General features: G+C 43.9%; 1 protein-coding gene across 4 annotated transcripts in view; it reads left to right on the forward strand.

Annotated features, from left to right (window-relative positions):
- LOC115166309 (metabotropic glutamate receptor 7) overlaps positions 1-21603 on the forward strand; it is a 127631-nt gene that overhangs the window by 71423 nt on the left and 34605 nt on the right. For all 4 annotated transcript variants that reach the window (XM_029720195.1, XM_029720196.1, XM_029720198.1 and 1 more), the window contains exons 2-6: positions 5676-5892; positions 14442-14577; positions 16883-17037; positions 18088-18225; positions 20133-20333. In XM_029720195.1, the coding sequence (XP_029576055.1) occupies positions 5676-5892; positions 14442-14577; positions 16883-17037; positions 18088-18225; positions 20133-20333 (847 nt within the window). The remainder of the gene's footprint in view (positions 1-5675; positions 5893-14441; positions 14578-16882; positions 17038-18087; positions 18226-20132; positions 20334-21603) is intronic.

Below are 21603 nucleotides of genomic sequence, written 5' to 3' on the forward strand. Positions count from 1 at the left end.
AGACCAGAATAAGTTGTGTGGAATAATTATATCAACAGGCCAAGAGACATGGAGGAAATCAAGGTTGTGCTCCCGAAATAACACACAACCCTCTTTCTGATTCTTAAATCGTTCCCTGCAGCAAAAAGCTCAGGAGAGAAAACAATTTTAGTTTGTTTCGAGCCCTGTTCCTGAAAGATGGGATGTGACTCAACAATCTATCAGACCTATATAAGACCTTTGGGGAGCCAGAGTGCATCACATTATAACAACAACAACATTGATGAGATACAGCTCCTATCAAACACTGAAAACAGATAGAGAGAGAGAGAGACAGGAATAGGGTGAAAGAGAGAGAGATGGTGGGTGTGAGCCCACGTGTGTTTTAAATGCAAATCTTTTTGGTTCGCTTTTCCCATTACTTTGCCTTCTCATCCTTTTGACCCAGAACACTCAATTCTGGCGAGTGCTGAAGTGGTTCAGCTACTAACATCTGACAGTATTCCTTCCTATGAATTTGTGTAATTGACTTACAACTACAACAGATTTTGTACTTGCGTGTACGTTTGGTCGTTCAACACTTACTAAGTTATCTTGAACTTGACCTCCCGTTCCCCTATTTGTCTGCTTCATGTAGTTGACCCCCTTTGAGTTGTGGATCAAACTCACACTCAGTGCTGTGTGAGGCAGGGCTGTGGAATCCCAATCAGTGGGCTGCTGTGTCCTCATTCTCCTGTTTCCCCAGTGTCAGGCTGCTTCTGGTCAGCCTAATGAGAATGGATGGCATTCATACAGTGGCTTAGGTTAGATGGTGTGATGGGGTAACACAACCACGTCAATGTGTTGCTCTCAGCCCACCAGAGTGATGCAAGGTAGCCGCTCTGTACCTGAACACTCATTAGATCTCTGTGATTCCACTGTGGACCGGTGAGGAGGGGTGAGTAGAGGTATGGAGATAACAGTGCCCATTTCCCAAATACTCATACTAGCGTATACATACTTAAAGTGCATACTATGTACTCATCGTTGCATACTATTTAGCACGTACCGTTTAGTAAAAAGTATGGAGTATGCCTGAGTAGGTGGGGCGGGGCCGAGTGCGGGTGGATTTTTCCAAAATCAACAGACATGTACCACAATAACCAGCCTGATAATAGCTAATTTACAATTCAATTAATTTCTCTAAACTCTGAGAAGGAATGGAGTTATAGGCCGATAGGCTAGTTATAGTCAGACTACCACATTCAACCAATACTGTAGCCAATTTAAAATGGACTGAAGACAGAAAGAGATAATTTGGTTACATTTCAAAATATTTATTAGTGAAACCAAAGTGCTGTAACATATATCAATTACATCAAATAGTCAGTAAACTCACCAAAACTTTTAAATGTTCCAATCAAAAGGCTATTGCACAGAAAATACGTGGGCAGTCGAGTGGATCGCAAATTCAGAACCGCTGGATAGCTACTGTACATAATACACTAAAGCACTGATCTTTGGTAATGAGACCAGAATGACTGCTTAGGTTTGATCCATACATTAAATAATTAAATAGGTAGCCTGTACTACAAAACTTAACATTCCATATGTTCAAATCAAAAGGCCTGATTAACATGACATCAATAATGCCCCCACATCCAAAGTCCTAGGTGCTGACACATTCAGAAATAAAAGATTGTGTAGTATTTTGTTTAAAATCTCTGACGAAGGCCAAGAAAACAAAAAACACTTTTCAATGAGAAAACAGAAATCCACTTTGAAAAAAAAGAAAAGACTTCTGTTTTCACAGATGTACAGTAGCCTACGATGCAATACTCGTGATCATTTTAAGGAGAACAATAACTATTTAGCCTACATTTGAACACCGCCGCAGAAGCTAGTAGCCTAGTTTTGTTGTTTGGCTACTTGAAGAGAGCTAGGGCCCATCACTCGAAGCCCACCTCTTCCAATGCATTGTGGAAATGTGTGGATCGAATTCTGCTAGATGAAGAGCCTAAGAGCCACCTGGTTTCCTCACGCATCGCGCTGACAGAAACAAGCATCTCTCTAGGAAGAAGAAGGGTGGGGGTGTATGCCTTATGATTAACGAGACGTGGTGTGATCATAACAACATACAGGAACTCAAGTAATTTTGTTCACCTGACTTAGAATTCCTCACAATCAAATGCCAACCGCATTATCTACCAAGAGAATTCTCTTCAATTATAATCAGAGTCGTGTATACCCCCCCCCCCCCCAAGCAGACACATCGACGGCCCTGAATGAACTTCATTGGACTCTATGTAAACTGGAAACCACATATCCTGAGGCTGCATTTATTGTAGCCGGGGATTTTAGCAAGGCTAATCTGAAAACAAGGCTCCCCAAATTCTATCAGCATATCGGTTGTGCTAGGGATAGCAAAACCCTAGACCACTGTTATTCTAACTTCCGCGACGCATATAAGGCCCTCCCCCGCTCTCCCTTCTGAAAAGCTGACCATGACTCCATTTTGTTGCTCCCAGCCTATAGACAGAAACTAAAACAGGAAGCTCCCGCTCCCCAGATTCCACGCTTCAAGATTGCTTCGATCACGTGGACTGGGATATGTTCCGCATTGCTGAGAACAACAACATTGACGAATACGCTGACTCGGTGTTAGTTCATTAACAAGTGCATCGGTGATGTTGTACCAACAGTGTCTATTAAAACATTCCCCAACCAGAAACCGTGGATTGATGGCAGCATTCGTGCAAAACTGAACGTGTGCACCACTGCTTTTAATCAGGGCAAAGTGACCGGAAACATGACTGAATACAAACAGTGTAGCTATTCCCTCCGCAAGGCAATCAATCAAACAAGCTAAGCGTCAGTACAGAGACAAAGTGGAGTCGCAATTCAACGGCTCAGAAACGAAGTATGTGGCAGGGTCTACAGTCAGTCACGGACTACAAAAGAAAAACCAGCCCCGTTGCGGATCACGATGCCTTGCTCCCAGACAGACTAAACAACTTTTTTGCTCGCTTTGAGGACAATACAGTGCCACTAACACGGCCCGCTACCAAAACCTGCGGGCTCTCCTTCACTGCAGCCAATGTGAGTAAAACATTTAAAGGTGTTAACCCTCGCAAGGCTGCAGGCCCAGACGGCATCCCAGCCACGTCCTCAGAGCTGGCTGGTGTGTTTACAGACATATTCAATCAATCCTTATCCCAGCTTCAAAAGGGCAACCATTGTTCCTGTTCCCAAGAAAGCTAAGGTAACTGAGCTAAATGACTACCGCCCTGTAGCACTCACTTCCGTCATCATGAAGTGCTTTGAGAGACTAGTCAAGGATCATATCACCTCCACCCTACCTGACACCCTAGACCCACTCCAATTTGCTTACCGACCCAATAGGTCATCACACTGCACACTGCCCTAACCCATCTGGACAAGAGGAATACCTATGTAAGAATGCTGTTCATCGATTACAGCTCAGCATTTAACACCATAGTACCCTCCAAACTCATCATTAAGCTCGAGACCCTGGGTCTCGACCCCGCCCTGTGCAACTGAGTCCTGGACTTCCTGAGAGGCTGCCCCCAGGTGGTGAGGGTAGGTAACAACATCTCCACCCCGCTGATCCTCAACACTGGGTCCCCACAAGGGTGCGTTCTCAGTCCTCTCCTGTACTCACTGTTCACCCACGACTGCGTGGCCATGCACGCATCCAACTCAATCATCAAGTTTGCAGACGACACTACAGTGGTAGGCTTGATTACCAACAACGATGAGACAGCCTACAGGGAGGAGGTGAGGGCCCTCGGAGTGTGGTGTCAGGAAAATAACCTCACACTCAATGTCAACAAAACAAAAGAGATGATCGTGGACTTCAGGAAACAACAGAGGGAGCAGCTCCCTATCTACATTGACGGGACAGTAGTGGAAAGGGTGGAGAGTTTTAAGTTCCTCTGCGTACACATCATGGACAAACTGAAATGGTCCACCCACACAGACAGCGTGGTGAAGAAGGCGCAGCTGCAGGCTGAAGAAATTCGGCTTGTCACCAAAAACACTCACAAACTTTTACAGATGTACAATCGAGAGCATCCTGTCGGGCTGTATCACCGCCTGGTACGGCAGCTGCTCCGCCCATAACCGGAAGGCTCTCCAGAGGGTAGTGAGGTCTGCACAACGCATCACCGGGTGCAAACTACCTGCCCTTCAGGACACCTACATCACCCGATGTCACAGGAAGGCCAAAAAGATCATCAAGGACAGCAACCACCCGAGCCACTGCCTGTTCACCCCGCTAACATCCAGAAGGCGAGGTCAGTACAGGTGCATCAAAGCTGGAACCAAGAGACTGAAAAACAGATTCTATCTCAAGGCCATCAGACTGTTAAACAGCCATCACTAACATTGAGTGGCTGCTGCCAACATACTGACTTAACTCAAGCCACTTTAATAATGGGAAAATTGATGTAATCAATTTATCACTTGCCACTTTATATTATTTATATTAGATAATGTTTACATAACCTACATTATTCATCTCCTATGTATATACTGTATGCTATACCATCTAATGCATCTTGATGTATTAGATGTATCACTAGCCACTTTAAACAATGCCACTTTATATGTTTTCATAACCTACATTACTCATCTCATATGTATATACTGTACTCTTTGCCATCCTGATGTAATGTATCACTAGCCACCTTAAACAATGCCGCTTTATATAATGTTTTCATACCCTACATTACTCATCTCATATGTATATACTGTACTCTATACCATCTACTGCATCTTGCCTGCCATTCGGCCATCACTCATTTATATATTTATATGTACATATTCGTATTCATTCCTTTACACTTGTGTGTATAATGTAGTTGTTGTGGAATTGGTAGATTACTTGTTAGATATTACTGCATGGTCGGAATTAGAAGCACAAGCATTTCGCTACACTTGCATTAAAACCTGCTAACCATGTGTATGTAACAAATACATTTGATTTGATTTAAATGAGTATAACATCCTGGCATTTAAACCATACAAGATTTTTGAAAATTCACATACTACATTTTCACACAGTGAGAATGCGTCATGCGCGATTGCGTAGTTTTCTGTTATTCGTTGATTTCGGTAGTGTATATATATCATTTCTAATTGATCAGCTGTTGTCAAAGCCGAAAAGAGTATGACATCCGGGCATATAAAGTATACTTGATTTTCTAAATGTCGCATACTATTAAACAGAATTTTTACGCATACTTAAACGTGAGTATTTAGGACGCAAGTATGGGTATTCGGACACGGCAAGTGTCTGGGTTATCTCCTTTCTTTTCACATGCTATTTTCAATTAGCTACACGTCACCTGTAAAGTCAACCGGAGGTTTGATGAGCCAAGCTGTCTGTGATAATTGTAGGGAACAGGGTACATCTCAAATTATGATAAATAGCTTAATAGTAATAATGAAGATAATGAATTGCTTTTATACAGTGCTTGTTACTAGGTCTCAAAGTGGTTTTCATTGTCTGTCTGTTTGGAACTCTCGTCATCTACCACCAATAAGTATATTTAGTCAGATGTATTTAGTGAGGTAAAATATTCTGAATGTTGCAGACAGAAATATAATGAATAGGGTTGAATTATGTATACTGTTGCTGCACCTTCTTGAACGATAGAGGAGTAAACATCACTTCCTCTTTGTCCTCCAATCAGATCCCTCAGATCAGCTACGCCTCCACGGCCCCGGAGCTGAGTGATGACAGGCGCTATGACTTCTTCTCTCGGGTGGTTCCTCCAGACTCATTCCAGGTCCAAGCCATGGTGGACATCATCAGAGCCCTGGGCTGGACCTACGTGTCCACCGTGGCCTCTGAGGGCAGCTACGGAGAGAAGGGCGTGGAAACCTTCCAACAGATTTCCAAGGAGGCTGGTGAGTTATGGAAGTAGTAGTGTAAATGTTACTGTAAATGATAAGATACTATGGTACGATTTATTTTTGGATTTATTTCTCAAAGTGCTGTAGCCGTCAATTACAGTTAGAGCAGTGTTGTTCCTCTTTAAGCCTTTTTTACCCTGGGTCCCATACAGACAGGTGAGTGCTTTGAGATGGGCAGTACACTGAAAGGCTGGAGAGGAGGGGGAGGGGCACAGAAAGGGTGACACGCAGGGGGGACGAGGGGAGCTGTTTTGTCCATCTAGGGATCACTATGGACCTACAATTTGCTATAAATGCCATGCTGACAATTATATTTTGTAATAAATTAAGAAGTATTAATTGGCTTGACATCAATTAACATAGTGACTTTTAGTTCTGTGAGTGACATTCAGTTCTGTGAGTGTCCTAGGGTAAAATATGTTCTAAGAATATAAGAGTTTGTTCTGTGGGTGCTGGCAATATTCGTTGTGTGGGTTCACTCTCAATTCCATTTCCATCCAAGTGACAGAGGTGCTGCTTTAAGAAAGGATTAGATATTTCATCATCTGGCCCAAGAAATTACACTCCATGATCCACAGTTCACCATTCATACAACTTCTCCCCTGGCAATAGCGCTGTACCAAGGGAAACAAGGTTACTTCCTGATTCTCATCTTGACCTTACAGATCCCAATCAATTTCCTGTAATTTGCACTTACTAGCTAGATCCCTGTCGACCAATCTCTGAACTTTGGTACTGAGGAGTGATGCTAGTGTATGCCAACCTCTGAAAGGGAGAGAGCTAACGATATCCCATGGGCGATGATCAGAAGTCCAGCGGACATGAATATTTATTCTGTGCACGTTCATGTGTAGTCTGATCACTCATTAAAACTTTAAGAGACTGCTGTGGCACTGGAGAGAACAGCTGCAGGAGGAGCCTCTGTAGAACACTGAGATGGAATTGGAAAGAAAAGTCTGGATGATTTAGTGGGTTATTTTGGCTGGGTTTATATTTCAGCTTGTTACATCCTCCAATGCACACGGTGGGTCTGCAGCTACCAGATTGTTTTCTCTCTTGTATTTCCTTCACTGGTGTTTGTGTCTCAGCAAAATTATGTTATTGATGTTATTGTCTTGAATTTAAAAATATCACAGACAAGGGGGTTGGAAATTATAGAATATTGCTGTTATTGTTGACTCATCCATTACAATAGAGCTGCAGTCAGGGAATGTTCTGTATTCCCATACAAATCAAATAGGAATCATTTACCTCAATGGAAGCCCTGCACACTCTAGGCATTATGATTTGAATAAAATAATTGATTATGACATAACTCGGTATATTTATAACATCAAAGAATGGGCTAGTTGCAGCATCACTTGCAGCAAGCAACATACTGTACCTGCACTGAAGCAGCAGTGGTGCAATAGAAATAACAACAACAACATTTAGAGAGAAACTTTCAGACCTAAATACACCCACAGTATATTGTTTGAGTTGATCTGTAGGGCCTTGAGATGTTTTGTGGGCTCCTTATTCTTTTGGTGAGAGTGAAATGTCAGATGCATTAGTAGCATTCTCGCTTCACCACTTCAAGCACCCACCAGACTAATGCAATATGGCCGCCCATTATCCTGAGTAGAGACGAGATTGATGGTCAGCTTGTATTGATCTCTTCTGTTTTCCACTGTCCTCTTTCCCCCTTGTTTGGGTAGTCTTCCACCCTTTCAGTTTCATGCGAATGCACTCTCCTCGAAACCGATGTACAGTTTTTTCATTCTAACTTCCGTTTCTCCTGAAAAATGGATGCGGGGACTCCTCTCAGATGTCTTTTTACGGCTGCTATGTTAAGTTATGCGAATGAGTTGTCTTTTCTTTAGAAGTGGAGCAAGGAAAGATTCATGTAGTTTGCATTTTCCTCGGCTTGGGTCCGGAGCGATGGAGTTTATTTATCAAAGAGGAAAAACAGACTCATGCAAGCGTGTTTGAGGAGTAGATACTCCCACAGACTCTTAAGTGAATTGCAGTATGCTTGTCACGACTTCTGCCGAAGTCGGTCCCTCTCCTGTTTGGGCGGCGTTCGGCGGTCGACGTCACCGGCCTTCTAGCCTTCGCCGATCCACTTTTCATTTTCCGGCGGCTATGGAAACATATGTCTCTGAATCCCTGGGGCAGGGATACATTCGGCCCTCCACTTCACCTGCCTCCTCGAGTTTATTTTTTGTGAAGAAGAAGGATGGAGGTCTGCGCCCGTGTATTGACTATCGGGGTATCAATCAGATCACTGTGAGGTACAGCTACCCGCTGCCTCTTATCGCCAGTGCGATCGAGTCAATACACGGAGCGCGCTTCTTCACAAAATTGGATCTCAGGAGCGCTTACAACCTGGTGCGTATCCGGGAGGGGGACGAGTGGAAGACGGCATTTAGTACCACCTCAGGGCACTATGAATACCTCGTCATGCCGTACGGGTTGATGAATGCTCCGTCAGTCTTCCAGGCCTTTGTTGACAAGATTTTCCGGGACCTGCACAGGCAGGGTGTAGTGGTGTATATTGACGACATTCTGATATACTCCACTACATGCTCCGAGCATGTGTCCCTGGTGCGCAGAGTGCTTGGTAGGAGGATGACCTGTACGTCAAGGCTGAGAAATGTCTGTTCTTCCAACAGTCCATCTCCTTCCTAGGGTACCGCATTTCCACTTCAGGGGTGGAGATGGAGAGTGACCGCATTTCAGCCGTGCGTAATTGGCCGACTCCCACCACGGTAAAGGAAGTGCAGCGGTTTCTAGGGTTTGCCAACTACTACCGGAGGTTTAAAAATTATTATTTTTTTAAATGTATGAAATGAAATGTATGCACTCACTACTGTAAGTCGCTCTGGATAAGAGCGTCTACTAAATGACTAAAATGTAAAATGTAAATGTAAATGTTTATCTGGGGTTTTGGTCAGGTAGTGGCTCCCTTTACCTCACTTCTGAAGGGGGGACCGGTGCGACTGCAGTGGTCGGCTGAGGCGGACAGAGCTTTTAGTCACCTGAAGCATCTGTTTACCTCGGCTCCCGTGCTGGCTCATCCGGATCCCTCTTTGGCGTTCATATTGGAGGTGGACGTGTCCGAGGCTGGGATCGGAGCCGTACTCTCTCAGCGCTCGGGCACGCCACCGAAGCTCCGCTCCTGTGCTTTCTTTTCGAAGAAACTCAGCCCGGTGGAGCGAAACTATGAGGTGGGGGACCGGGAGCTGTTGGCTGTTGTCAAGGCTCTGAAGGTGTGGAGACATTGGCTTGAGGTGGCTAAACACCCTTTTCTCATCTGGACTGACCACTGCAATCTGAAGTACATCCGGGCGACGAGGAGACTGAACCCTCGCCAGGCAAGGTGGGCCATGTTCTTTACCCATTTTGTTTTCACTCTGTCCTACCGACCAGGTTCCCAGAACGCTAAGGCAGACGCACTATCCCGGATGTATGACACAGAGGAGCGCTCCATGGATCATACGCCCATACTTCCGACCTCATGCCTGGTGGCACTGGTGGTGTGGGAGTTGGACGCGGACATCGAGCAGGCGTTACGCACAGAGCCCACTCCTCCGCAGTGTCCAGCTGGGCGTCTGTACGTTCCGTCTGCTGTCTGCGACCGTTTGATCTATTGGGCCCACACATCACCCTCCTCTGGTCATCCTGGCATCAGTCAGACGGTGCGTTGCCTTAGTGGGAAGTACTGGTGGTTCACCTTGGCCAAGGACGTGAGGGTTTATGCTTCCTCCTGCTCGGTGTGCACCCAATGCAAGGCTCCCAGGCACCTGCCCAGAGGGAAGTTACAACTCCTCCCCGTTCCACAAAGGCCGAGGTCGCACCTGTCGGTGGACTTCCTGACGGATCTTCCTCCCTCACAGGGCAACACCACGATCCTGGTTGTTGTGGATCGGTTTTCTAAGTCCTACCGTCTCCTTCCTTTGCCCGGTCTCCCTACGGCCCTACGTATTGCAGAGGCTCTGTTCACTCACGTCTTCCAGCACTACGGGGTGCCTGAGGACATAGTCTCTGATCGGGGTCCCCAGTTCACGTCCAGAGTATGGAGGGCATTCATGGAACGTCTGGGGGTCTCGGTCAGCCTCACCTCAGGTTTTCACCCCGAGAGTAACGGGCAGGTGGAGAGAGTAAACCAGGACGTGGGTAGGTTTCTGTGGTCATATTGCCAGGACCGGCCGGGGGAGTGGGCGTCGTTCATCCCCTGGGCAGAGATGGCCCAAAACTCACTCCTCCACTAACCTCTCCCCTTTCCAGTGTGTCCTGGGGTATCAGCCGGTTCTGGCACCTTGGCATCAGAGCCAGATCAAAGCTCCTGCGGTGGACGAATGGTTTAAGAGCTCGGAGGAGACCTGGGACGCTGCTCATGTGCATCTGTAACGGGCCGTGAGGCGACAGAAGGCGAGCGCCGACCGCCACCACAGTCAGGCCCCGGTGTTCGACTGGAAACATGCCCCTCCACCTGCCCTGCCGGAAGCTGGGTCCTTGGTTTGTGGGGCCATTCAAAGTCCTGAGGAGACTGAATGAGGTATGCTACAGGTTACAGCTTCCCCATATTACCGTATTAATCCCTCGTTCCATGTGTCTCTCCTCAGGCCGGGAGTGGCTGGTCCACTCCAGGACTCTGAGGTGCGGGAGGTTCCTCCACCCCCTCTGGACATCGAGGGGGCCCCGGCGTATGCTGTTCGAGCCATCCTGGAATCGAGGCATCGGGCGAGGGGCCTTAAGTACCTCGTGGAGTGGGAGGGGTACGGTCCTGAGGAGAGATGCTGGGTGCCGGTGGAAGACGTCCTGGACCCTTCGTTGCTGCGGGTGTTCCACCGTCTCCACCCGGATCGCCCTGCGCCTCGTCCTCCGGGTCGTCCCCGAGGTCGGTGTCTGCACGCTGCTGGAGCCGCGCGTCAAGGGGGGGTACTGTCATGACTTCCGCCGAAGTCGGTCCCTCTCCTTGTTCGGGCGGCGTTTGGCGGTCGACGTCACCGGCCTTCTAGCCATTGCCGGGCCACTTTTAATTTTCCATTTGTTTTGTCTTTGTTTTACACACCTGGTTTCACTTCCCCAATTACTTGTACATTATTTAACCCACTGTTCCCGCATGTTTTTTTGTGAGCGATTGTTTGTATGTAATGTGGGCTTGCTTTATTGTATTGTATTTGCCTATTTTGAGTAAATGACGTTTATTTACTCATATCTGCTGTCCTGCGCCTGACTCCTCTACACAAGCTACACACAGACCTCATTATAATGCTGCCACAGATGTGTTTTCATATCACTTATTTGAACTGCGATAAACCTGTCAATTTACTCTCCGAATATTTTGCAGTGAGAAGTGACTTCACTGGCTTTCCCTCAGTATTTGACCAACAGCTTGATGTGTTCTCGTAAGATGAGCGTTCTAAACTGGAACAGTGTGCTCCTGCAGCCATCCCATCTCTCTTCTAGGGTGAACATGACAGTGGAATGGAATATGGTATAAGGAAGGAATGAAGTAAGGGGCTCACATGTACAGAGTAGGAATGGCATTCCATTTCTGCGGGCTCCCACTTGAGCTGCATTGGGAGGAGCTGCATTGGCAGGAAAGTGGTAGGGGAGGGAGCCTGTAGTAGTTCTGCCTCTGCTCTGGAGGTGATAAATATAATTGGAGAATTATGGATCCCCCTCGGGGCTGGGGTGGTTCTGCGGGAGGGGCGGTGGGGTCAGAGTAAAATAAGTAGGGAGGGTGTTGAGTCCATTAGGAACCAGGGAAGTTTCCTGAAACGCCACGATCTAATCACCCCCCCCCCCCCTCCCCCCCATTTTGGGATATGGGGATGAACACTTGAAGCTGTTAATGCAGCACACAACCTGTGGCACTTAGCCCAGACCTAGCAGAAGCCTGATGAATGAAATCATTATTTTATCTGTGATATATTAACCAAACTGGGAAATGTGGAGCATCGAGTTAGAGTGGGGGGAGGATGTTTAATGTAGATACCAACTAGTAGCACATTGAAACGTCATAGGATTCTAATTTCACAAAAAACAAATACTTAGAATCTCCTTTATGTAAGATTTGAATTCGCCACAGAGCAGTGTGAGGAGTAAAACATTCCACTCTATGATATCCCCTGCATTTATCTCTGAGTTATAATTTTTTTTTTCTCCAAAATAAACATTGCACTGCTCTTTATTGCAGTGGCTGCTGTCTGAATGGAGAGCTCTCTCTTTCATGTCCAGAGATAAGACACTCTGCCAGTGGCAGGTGAAGACACTCAGACCAGCAGTAGACTTCTGGCTCTGATGGCTCTGCCTGGTTTTCCCATCTTGGCCGACTGACGAGGAATTCTGAAGTCATTCAATCATTTAGCCTTGGCTGCACAGCACACAGCCAGTCTACAGCCTTCGGGGCAGTCTAGTCCTCACAACATGTTCAAGCCTGGTGCTCAGAAAGGAAAACCACTCAAAAGGCTGCTTATCTTCATCAGTGGCTGTCTGCCATGACCCATGTCTCTGTCAGCTTCCAGCTTCAAGAGTGGCCTCTGCTTCCCATACACACTGTGACAGTGACAAGCATATTCTTATTGCCCCTAAAATCTAGATCTACATTTTATGGTGAATTAATCCTCATTACATGTAATACCCAGCGACAGACAGACAGGCACATAGACAGTTTCCCAAAAAGTAAACCTCGTTCGTAGCAGTGGCAGAGAATCATGTTGAATCTCGGTGCTGAAATGGAGCTGTAGTGGTGTCCCTATGAGACCCTTCGGCTGCTGCTACTGCTGCCTCTGTCTCTGCTGCTACAGCTCCACAGATGCATCACAATAGCAGACTGCCCTTTTCATTTTAACAGGAGAGCCCAATCCCCAAGCATTTAACAAGCTACAAAAGGAGCTCAGCATTTTGTTCTGTCCACTTATGGGGGATTACAGGAGGCACCCTAACTGTCTTTGTAGAGATATATTGTCTGGGAATCAACAATATTTTCTAATTCTGTCTATGGCTGCTGCTGTGGAGATGGTAAGAGGGGGATGGAGGAGAGAGGGAGAGCTAGGAAGGAGTCCTTTAGATGGAGCTCTTTTTGATGTAGCCCAGTAAACAGATGGAGATGTGGTTTCTATTCTGCAAGCTCAAAGCTGTTTATATCAAAGTAATGAGCCTGAGCAGATGACCAATTAGGAGATTCCTCCCATTTCTCTGTCTACTCAGGGAAACCAACCCAATGTTGGGAAGGTTATCTGATATTAGGAGTGCTTGAGTCAGAGAAATTTTAATTGGTTTGGATAGAGAAGCCTGGGTGTTAACTCAGGACCAAGCCTGAATGCCGTTCATCATCTAGTTCTAACTATGATGTGTCTTCAGGTGCACAATAATGTCCATTTACTCTATATGAGTACAGTAACCGCTGGAAAAGGTTAGGTTGGCCTATGCTCTCACATCTGCTCCAGCGGAAGGAATGCAATTAAGGTATTTGTTTAAGATATGATTTGATTTTTATATTTACATAATGAGACGTTGAATGTGTGCCGAGGATGACAAAACATCTGTCAAACTTATTGTTTGTTTTTCTCTTCACAAAATGGTGGCTGCAGTCTCTCCTTCAGCACCAGTGTTTTCCTCAGCTCAACACAGAGCTACGGGACAATATTTAAAGATGACCTTTAACTCTTGACAGGAGTAAATTAGGTCATATTACAGGCCCTTCATTTAAGATTCAGACAACCATGGATTACGCTATTCCCTCAAGGACAATTGCCAACTAAGTTTTGGCCATATCTCTGAGGTGACTGTCACGGTCGGCTCGCCAAATATCTAATACCTATTTAGTGACGCACGGGAGCAATCAGTACCTTTCATCCTGTACAAACTCATTAGCACTGACCTGTCTGAACATGATTCATTGTCAATATCAATATCCTCCTTGTTTGTGTAGCCTGTCTCCAGATCTGATTGGTTCACTGTCCATTGTGGTGTGTCTAAAAATGACGTTAAATGAAAAGTCAATGGGGAAGGGACAACTTTTTAATTTGTGGTCACAAAGTGTGAAAAGTATATTTATGTGTTCCTTCTACCCTGTTGACACAGTTTCATATTGGTTTGGTCTTCTGTTGTACTGTAATTATTCACCCACCGCCCTCTATTAAGACTATTCATTTGTGAGGGTTTTTCTTTCAGTTGTTCATTTTTATGCTGTTGTTCATCCCCAGTGATGTACCACTTACTGTAAATCACTCAGCTCACAGCATTTATGACTCAAATGTAAATGGGATGTATAGTACATGTATATTTTTTCACTCAACTATCTTGGAAAGACAGAGACCCTATTGCAAGGATGAATAAACAATACAAATGTGTCTTTCAGAACCACTTTGGATCTGATTTCCATTAGAAAGGATTAACACGATCTTGACTTGAGGGTTTCAAGTGTGTGCATGTTCGTGTTCTCATGTGTGTGTATATGTTTGTGTGTTTGCCTCTGTGTGTGTCTTTGTGGGTAAACATCCCAGAAGTCTCATCAGCTCTCCTTCTTTCTCTCTCTCTCTGAATTAAAGGTGGGATCTGCATCGCACAGTCTTTAAAAATTCCCCACAACCCCAAGCTAGAGGATTATGACAAAGCCATCCAACAACTGCTGGAAACGCACCACTCCCGGGCAGTCATCATCTTTGCCAGTGAAGAAGACATACGGTGTGTAGTTCAGTACACCTCATCCAAATGCATCTATGTTGTTTAGAGGCTTTGATGACATGTCAAGTCGAGCTCTTAAATCTCATAGCAGAAACCTTGAAGACAGGTTGGAGGCACAGACAGATACTTTGTGTGTGTGCACACACTGGGTGTCTGTAACACAAACATGCCTCCAATAACACAAACAGAAACGTGCCTAGGAGGAGAACTGAGAATATGGAATATCACAACAAAGCAGCAGATATTATTTCATTTACAATACCTTTGAGCAGTGGCGGTTCTTGCTTGTATGTCTCCCTGGGCGATCCCCCCTTTCTGCCCCTCCCCCCAAATAAGCACCATTCTGCACTAGTTAGTTAGTTAGTTAGTTAGTTAGTTAGTTAGTTAGTTAGTTGTATTTTTCATTCAGACATTTGGAACAACACAAATAAAAAATCATAACATTTAAAAAGATATAAAAATATATACAAAATAAGACTCAAGTAACAAAGAAATAACAAAGACAAATAGAAACAAATTGTAGTATATAAATACAAATAAAAGAGAGAATTGAACTATTACACTATTAGCCTATTGCAAACAAAAAAACACACAAATACAACTAAATTGCACAAATCCTATATCATTATTATTACACTATTGCACTTCAAACAAGAAACACACAAACTAAATTGCACAACTAATTGCATTAGTACTGTACAAAGTTAGAAGTGTGCTATTTGATAGAATCCCTCGCTCCCCATACCTCGGGCTTCCAGTGGGGAGACCTGAGGTCAACCTACCCCCTCCCCCTCCCATCTCATCTCATACTTCTGAGTGGCAGTAGTCTGCCTAGCTCACCAACTAGAATCAGGGCGCCCACTCCGACAAGGTTAATTAGCCCACAGGCCCACACGGTGACATGATATCATTGACATGACGTGCAAATGAGCGATAGAAAACCGATCGCGCAAATGTCACCATTCGGAATATGTATATTTTTTAAATATATAAATATATATATATATTTTTTTGTATGGGCGCCCCATGCCGCCCCCAGCAAGATGCCGCCCTGGGTGACTGCCCATGTCGCCTATGTCTAAATCCGCCACTGCCTCTGAGTCTTACAATGTCTCTTGAGAGGATATTCAACACTACAAGAAATAGACGGACGGATGGATAGACAGACTAAGCAGAGAGAAAGAAAGAGGGAGAGACCTCGGTAATGTGTGGAAGACAAAGAGGGAGAGAGATTGAGAGAGCTTATTCTTTATGTAAATGGGATGTTTTTTGTTGTTGGTGAAATCACTTGATTTTGAGAAACTTACCCCACCAGCAATAAACTTCCTCATTGCTTGTTCTGCAGTATGGGGCCATGGATAAACATGAACAAAGGACCCAATGTCACGGGTGTCGTAGGGTAGAGACCAAGACGCAGCGGGAAAATGTACACTCATCTTCTTTTATTATGGTGAAGAAGGAAAACACATACAACGTATGCAAAACAAAACGAACCTGACAGTCTTGTCAGGCAAAACAGCTAACCAAGAACAATCTCCCACAAAAACCCATGCAAAACAAACTCCTAATTATAGGACCCTCAATCAGAGGCAACAATAACCAGCTGCCTCCAATTGAAGGTCCAACCCCAATTAACTAAACATAGAAATACAAAAGACTAGATAGACCATAGAAATATACTAACATAGAACAATGACTAACAAACCCCGGACTAATAAATCAAATACCCCTCCACCTAAACACATACACAAAACACACCCTGAACCACATAAAACAAACACACCCCTGCCACGTCCTGACCCAACTACAATAACAAATAACCCCTATACTGGTCAGGACGTGACACCCAAATACGTCCTTTTAGAAACGGCAAAGCTCTCAATATAGTGATGCAGGTCTTTAGATGTTGAACACATGAGAGTATATAATTCTGAACTTTATCTGCAATGTTGTATTCCATTTTGTTGGACTCAAGCGATGCTTTTCTATGTGCGAGCATGCTTTACTGTTTCTCGTGTGAACAATGGGAACCAGAAAGCATGCGCTTACTTACACACGTATTGAAAGTTTGAAAGTATTGAACTTTTCCTTTAAAATGCTTTCACATCTTATATCTATAAATGGATTTAAAACACAGAGAACATAAATACATACTATAGTGTAAATATACAATAAATATAAATGACACCCAACTTCTGTAATGTACTGATATATATATATCTCTTCATAGGTTGCTGTGGACCCACTAATGGATTGCATGTGTCCCTTCTGCTTTCTCCCAATTCACACATGGCTGCCCTTGCAGGGGAGTTCTCAATGCTACCAAGAGAGCCAATCAGGTGGGCCATTTCCTGTGGATTGGATCGGACAGTTGGGGGTCGAAGAGCAGCCCAATACACCAGTTAGAGGACGTGGCTGTGGGAGCAGTCACTATACTGCCCAAACGCTCATCTATTAAAGGTACACACACACACACACACACACACACACACACACACACACACACACACACACAGACACACACTATATGGACCATACACACTATAATGACCACAGGCTTATGTACAGTAGTAGGAGACAGTAGAACGCAGATTGTTGTACTGCGGTCTTGTGCATAGCTCACAAACTCTATTGTTTTACCAGCAGTTCTGCTCGGTGTCACTACAATAATAGCCATTTATCATTACAATCTGGGGACTAGGTGGAAAGTGAAGTGTGGGTTTTTAATTAGACAGGTCTAGACAGGACAAGACTTGGTCTGGTAAGAGCCAGAAGGCAAGAGGAGTATATTAAACCAGCATGCATCATTGATGTCCCTTTCAAAAGAAAATCAGCTGAGTCATTCAGTCATGATTAGTCATATCTCTGATTTAGCTGATAAAACCGACTATGTGAGAGAGAAGAAACCCGTGTAGACATTACTGTAGGACTATGAGTACGTCACAGCTGGAAATGATACATCAAGACAGTCTTTGTGCTTGGTATCAATTCATGCTGATCTATTGATTTCATTGTTTATTACAGTAATTCATTTTCACACGGTAGAATACGTTTAAAAAACATAAAATCATTATACAGGTGAGGTCAGAAACCCTGAGTGTGCGTATATAGAACCCCCACAGTATAATTTATCATAAATAAACACAAATGCCCAAAGCATAAAGCGTATTACACAAAAGTTAATAGATAAAATCTATGTACATGCACTATATATGCAGACACCTACAAGGTACTCCCCTTCTAAAGAAGTACTGTGCATATAGACTTCATATACTAACCCTGTTATTATTTATTATGCATCCTGTCATATTCATGTGATTTCCAAGATTAAAGATCCATGTCATACACAGGAACTGCAGTGGTCAAAATAGAATGAAAAGTGGTTAAGTTGTACTGTAGCTATGAGACTAATACAATTCCTAACAGCCAGTACAGCACAGCGCTCCAGTAACACTTCCCAAGTCTCGCTTAATTACTTTCAGAATTCTCTTTTCTTTTTCCATTCTCCAGGTTTTGATGAATACTTCACCTCGCTCACCCTGGAGAATAATCGCAGAAATGTGTGGTTCGCTGAGTTCTGGGAGGAAAATTTTGACTGCAGGCTCCTCAGCTCCTCCAAACGAGAGGACACCAGCAGGAAATGCACAGGTAGGTAGCCAGACATTTGTTTGCTTGGGTATTTGTATTTTAATGTGTTTGTTTGTGGGAATGTAATGCATTTGCACTTTAATGCATGTCATGCTCCTATACAAGGCTACAGGTATAGGAAGAGACTTAAATTGTAGTACATATTTTAATGCAGACTTGAAGGTGTAGGCCCACTGGATAATGCAAATAGGTTAAATAGCTGGTCCTACTGTGAGAGTAAAGTTGTGCCCAGTTGGGTAAAGGCACCATGTCAGCAGTGTTCAGCTGTTTCATGTATGCTAAGTAGATGGTAGAGCAAACATGCCATTTGGAGAGATACTGATCAGAGAAACTACACAGAAATGATGCAAGTAAGATACAGTAACTCACTATTGATGCACCCAGAGAGCTTTATTACTGACAATGCTTTAATCTAGCTGCAAGCATTATTTCTAATGAGGTGTTTTGGGACTTGGGAGCATTGGTAGTGTGGAAGTGTTGCTTACAGTGATATCTATCCATCCTACAGGTATGCCAGCAAAGCTAAAAGAGATACAATACCACTATGTCAGTGCTAGTGACAGGGATTTATATATTTGATATGGCTTGAGGTACTGAAGGGCCTTGTAGCTATAGCAGTTGGAGAGACAGGGATTTGTTGGTATAATATGTTATATAGCGCCTTTCATCATTTCTTTATGTGCCACATGCTACAGATCATTGCACTCTCCATAAACTACATACAAATTTAATTTAGAATATCAACAATGCATATAAGCATTGCACAAAGACACTAAAATGCCTCTTATTTACATCCACGTACTTCTGCCATACTAAGGAAGATATTCTCTTTAAACTGTGAAGTCGGCGTATAGCTGCTTCCATTTCTGTCTTTTTCACATCTAACCAAGCCGATCTATATTTATGAATGTGAGGTACTGAAGGGAATGTCTTTTTTTTACATTCAAAGTTGTTTCTATCAACGCTCTACTCACTGCTCTGGAAAACAACAAAGGTTATCTGTGGGCTGAAATGTATGTTGAAAGGAGAGAAACTGGAGAAAATGTCAACATTTATTCCATTTGACCTTTTTCAGCTTTTGCCAGTCTCCCACGCTGTATTCATATTCGGCCTTGTGGCACAGCCTGTCTTTTTTCCTTCTTCTCATGATCAAGTTCGCAACGTGAACTGGGAGTCTTTATTCAGTATTTACATGTGAAAATCACACAGTGATCTCTGGCAGCTTTTCCCCACAGTGCTGTATAGCACACCACAGTTCATCTGTTATTTTGTACTGTGGATTTACGAGCTGCTTTCCAGTTAATGCATCCTTGTTAATTACTGCTTGCGTCTTTCAAATGAATATATTCAGCATCCATATGCCACGCTTAATGACATAACCTGTTCACATTAGCACATAAAAAATGTGCAATACACATCAGGCAAAGGATCCCCACCCACAAAAAGTGAGAGATAAGAAATCCCCCACCAACCTGAAGCCATTCATTACACATTCAGTCAGGGTATCACCAGTGAAATGAAAAGACCTAGTCCATAGTGAAAGGGCAGAGGAGCACTGAAGAGAGACTGTAGTCGAGCATGGTGCTGCTGACAATGCTAGGAGATTCCTCTAGAATGCCTCTCGTCATGGCCTTGAACACTCCTAAAATGGGACAAAAGATACAAATCTCAACTATAGGGCCTATAGTGGGCTGACTTCGATATAAAATATGCATATGTACATATGATATTCAGTTCCACCTGCTCATCTCCTTCTTGGGTAGAATTTGGTTTTGCGGTACTGCAACAGAACTCTGCAGGAATGTGATCCATGCCGTGCTATGCACGCAACAGGGTAACTGATTCACAGTGTGTGACTGTGTCCTTTTCTTGACCTCTCCTCTCTCCTTTCTCTCCTCTCTCCTCAGGGCAGGAGCGGATCGGGATAGACTCCAAGTATGAGCAGGAGGGGAAGGTGCAGTTTGTAATAGATGCTGTGTACGCCATGGCTTATGCCCTCCACAATATACAGAGAGACCTGTGTCCAGAGCACTCTGGCATTTGCCCTGGGATGGAGGCAGCCGAGGGCAAGACCCTGCTCAAGTATATACGCAACGTCAGCTTCAACGGTCAGTCCATTTGTTATCCCTGGACCCTGTTCATGTGTGTATCCTCATAAAAATATGGGCAAGGTGAAATAGCACGTTTCTCAAATAAGCACATACTGTATTTATAAAAAAAACTACTGATAAATTGTAATTGTAATTCATTATGTACAGACACAAATAAGGAAAGTTGGGAGGTAAGATAGAAGCATGAACGTGCAGAGTCAGAGGCACTGGACTCTCAAACACGTCTTGTTTATTTCTGATGTCGTTTACACCAATTGCAAAATATCATACTGCGTGAATTATTTATTCTAAATAGGTTTGATTTTTACATCTTTTCACATGCGAAAATAAGTTGTTGACCAATATAAATTATTATCTAGGACATTGGGAGGCCGCGCACTGCCACTGGCTTTGTTGTGTGAATTGATTAATTAATTTCTCTGTGCCTGTTTTTTATGTTTGCAATCTATCAGTGCAGCAATGTATCAATTTAACCAATGTGATCACGTCACACCAGAGCTACATGTCGCTCTCGCCATTCTAACATCCCTGGCAGTTCATTGCCAATGCTGTAGCCTCTTTTACAGGCATTCAGCAAGCAATAGGATCGATCGATGCTTCTCTCCTCGAATAAGCCTAGGCCTATTAGTGTAAAAATAATTGCTCAAAATAAGTTTCAAACTATATTACTGTTCATTGTCTATATATACACTCAGAAAAAAAGGGTTTTTCAGCTGTCCCCATAGAAGAACACTTTTTGGTTCCAGGTACCTTCATATAGCCTATATCACAGCTCTCTCTATCTCCCCCTTCAAAATTTGTGTGTCAATTTATATGATAGGCTACATTGATTTAGCATTATTCTATAACATTGACACTGTAGAATATCAAAAACTAGTCTCGGTTGTCGTACGGAGAAGTGCAGCGTGTGTGTCGTTCCACATTTTATTTACACTGTGAAACTATGCAATACATATAAATAAACTGAATGACAAAAACAACAAACTGTGACGCAGAGGTGAAACATACATTGACTCAAAGATAATCTCACACAAACCCAGGTGGGACAAGCACCAACTTAAATATGACCTCCAATTAGAGACAACGATGACCAGCTGCCTCTAATTGGAGATCATCTCAAACAAAGCCCAACATAGAAATACAAAAACTAGGACAACCCAACATAGAAATACAAAACTAGAACATAACATAGAAAAACTAAACTAGAAAACCCCCGTCATGCCCTGACCTACTCTACTATAGAAAATAACAACTTACTATGGTCAGG

Source organism: Salmo trutta, chromosome 28, assembly GCF_901001165.1.
Source record: "Salmo trutta chromosome 28, fSalTru1.1, whole genome shotgun sequence".
NCBI lineage: Eukaryota > Metazoa > Chordata > Actinopteri > Salmoniformes > Salmonidae > Salmo > Salmo trutta.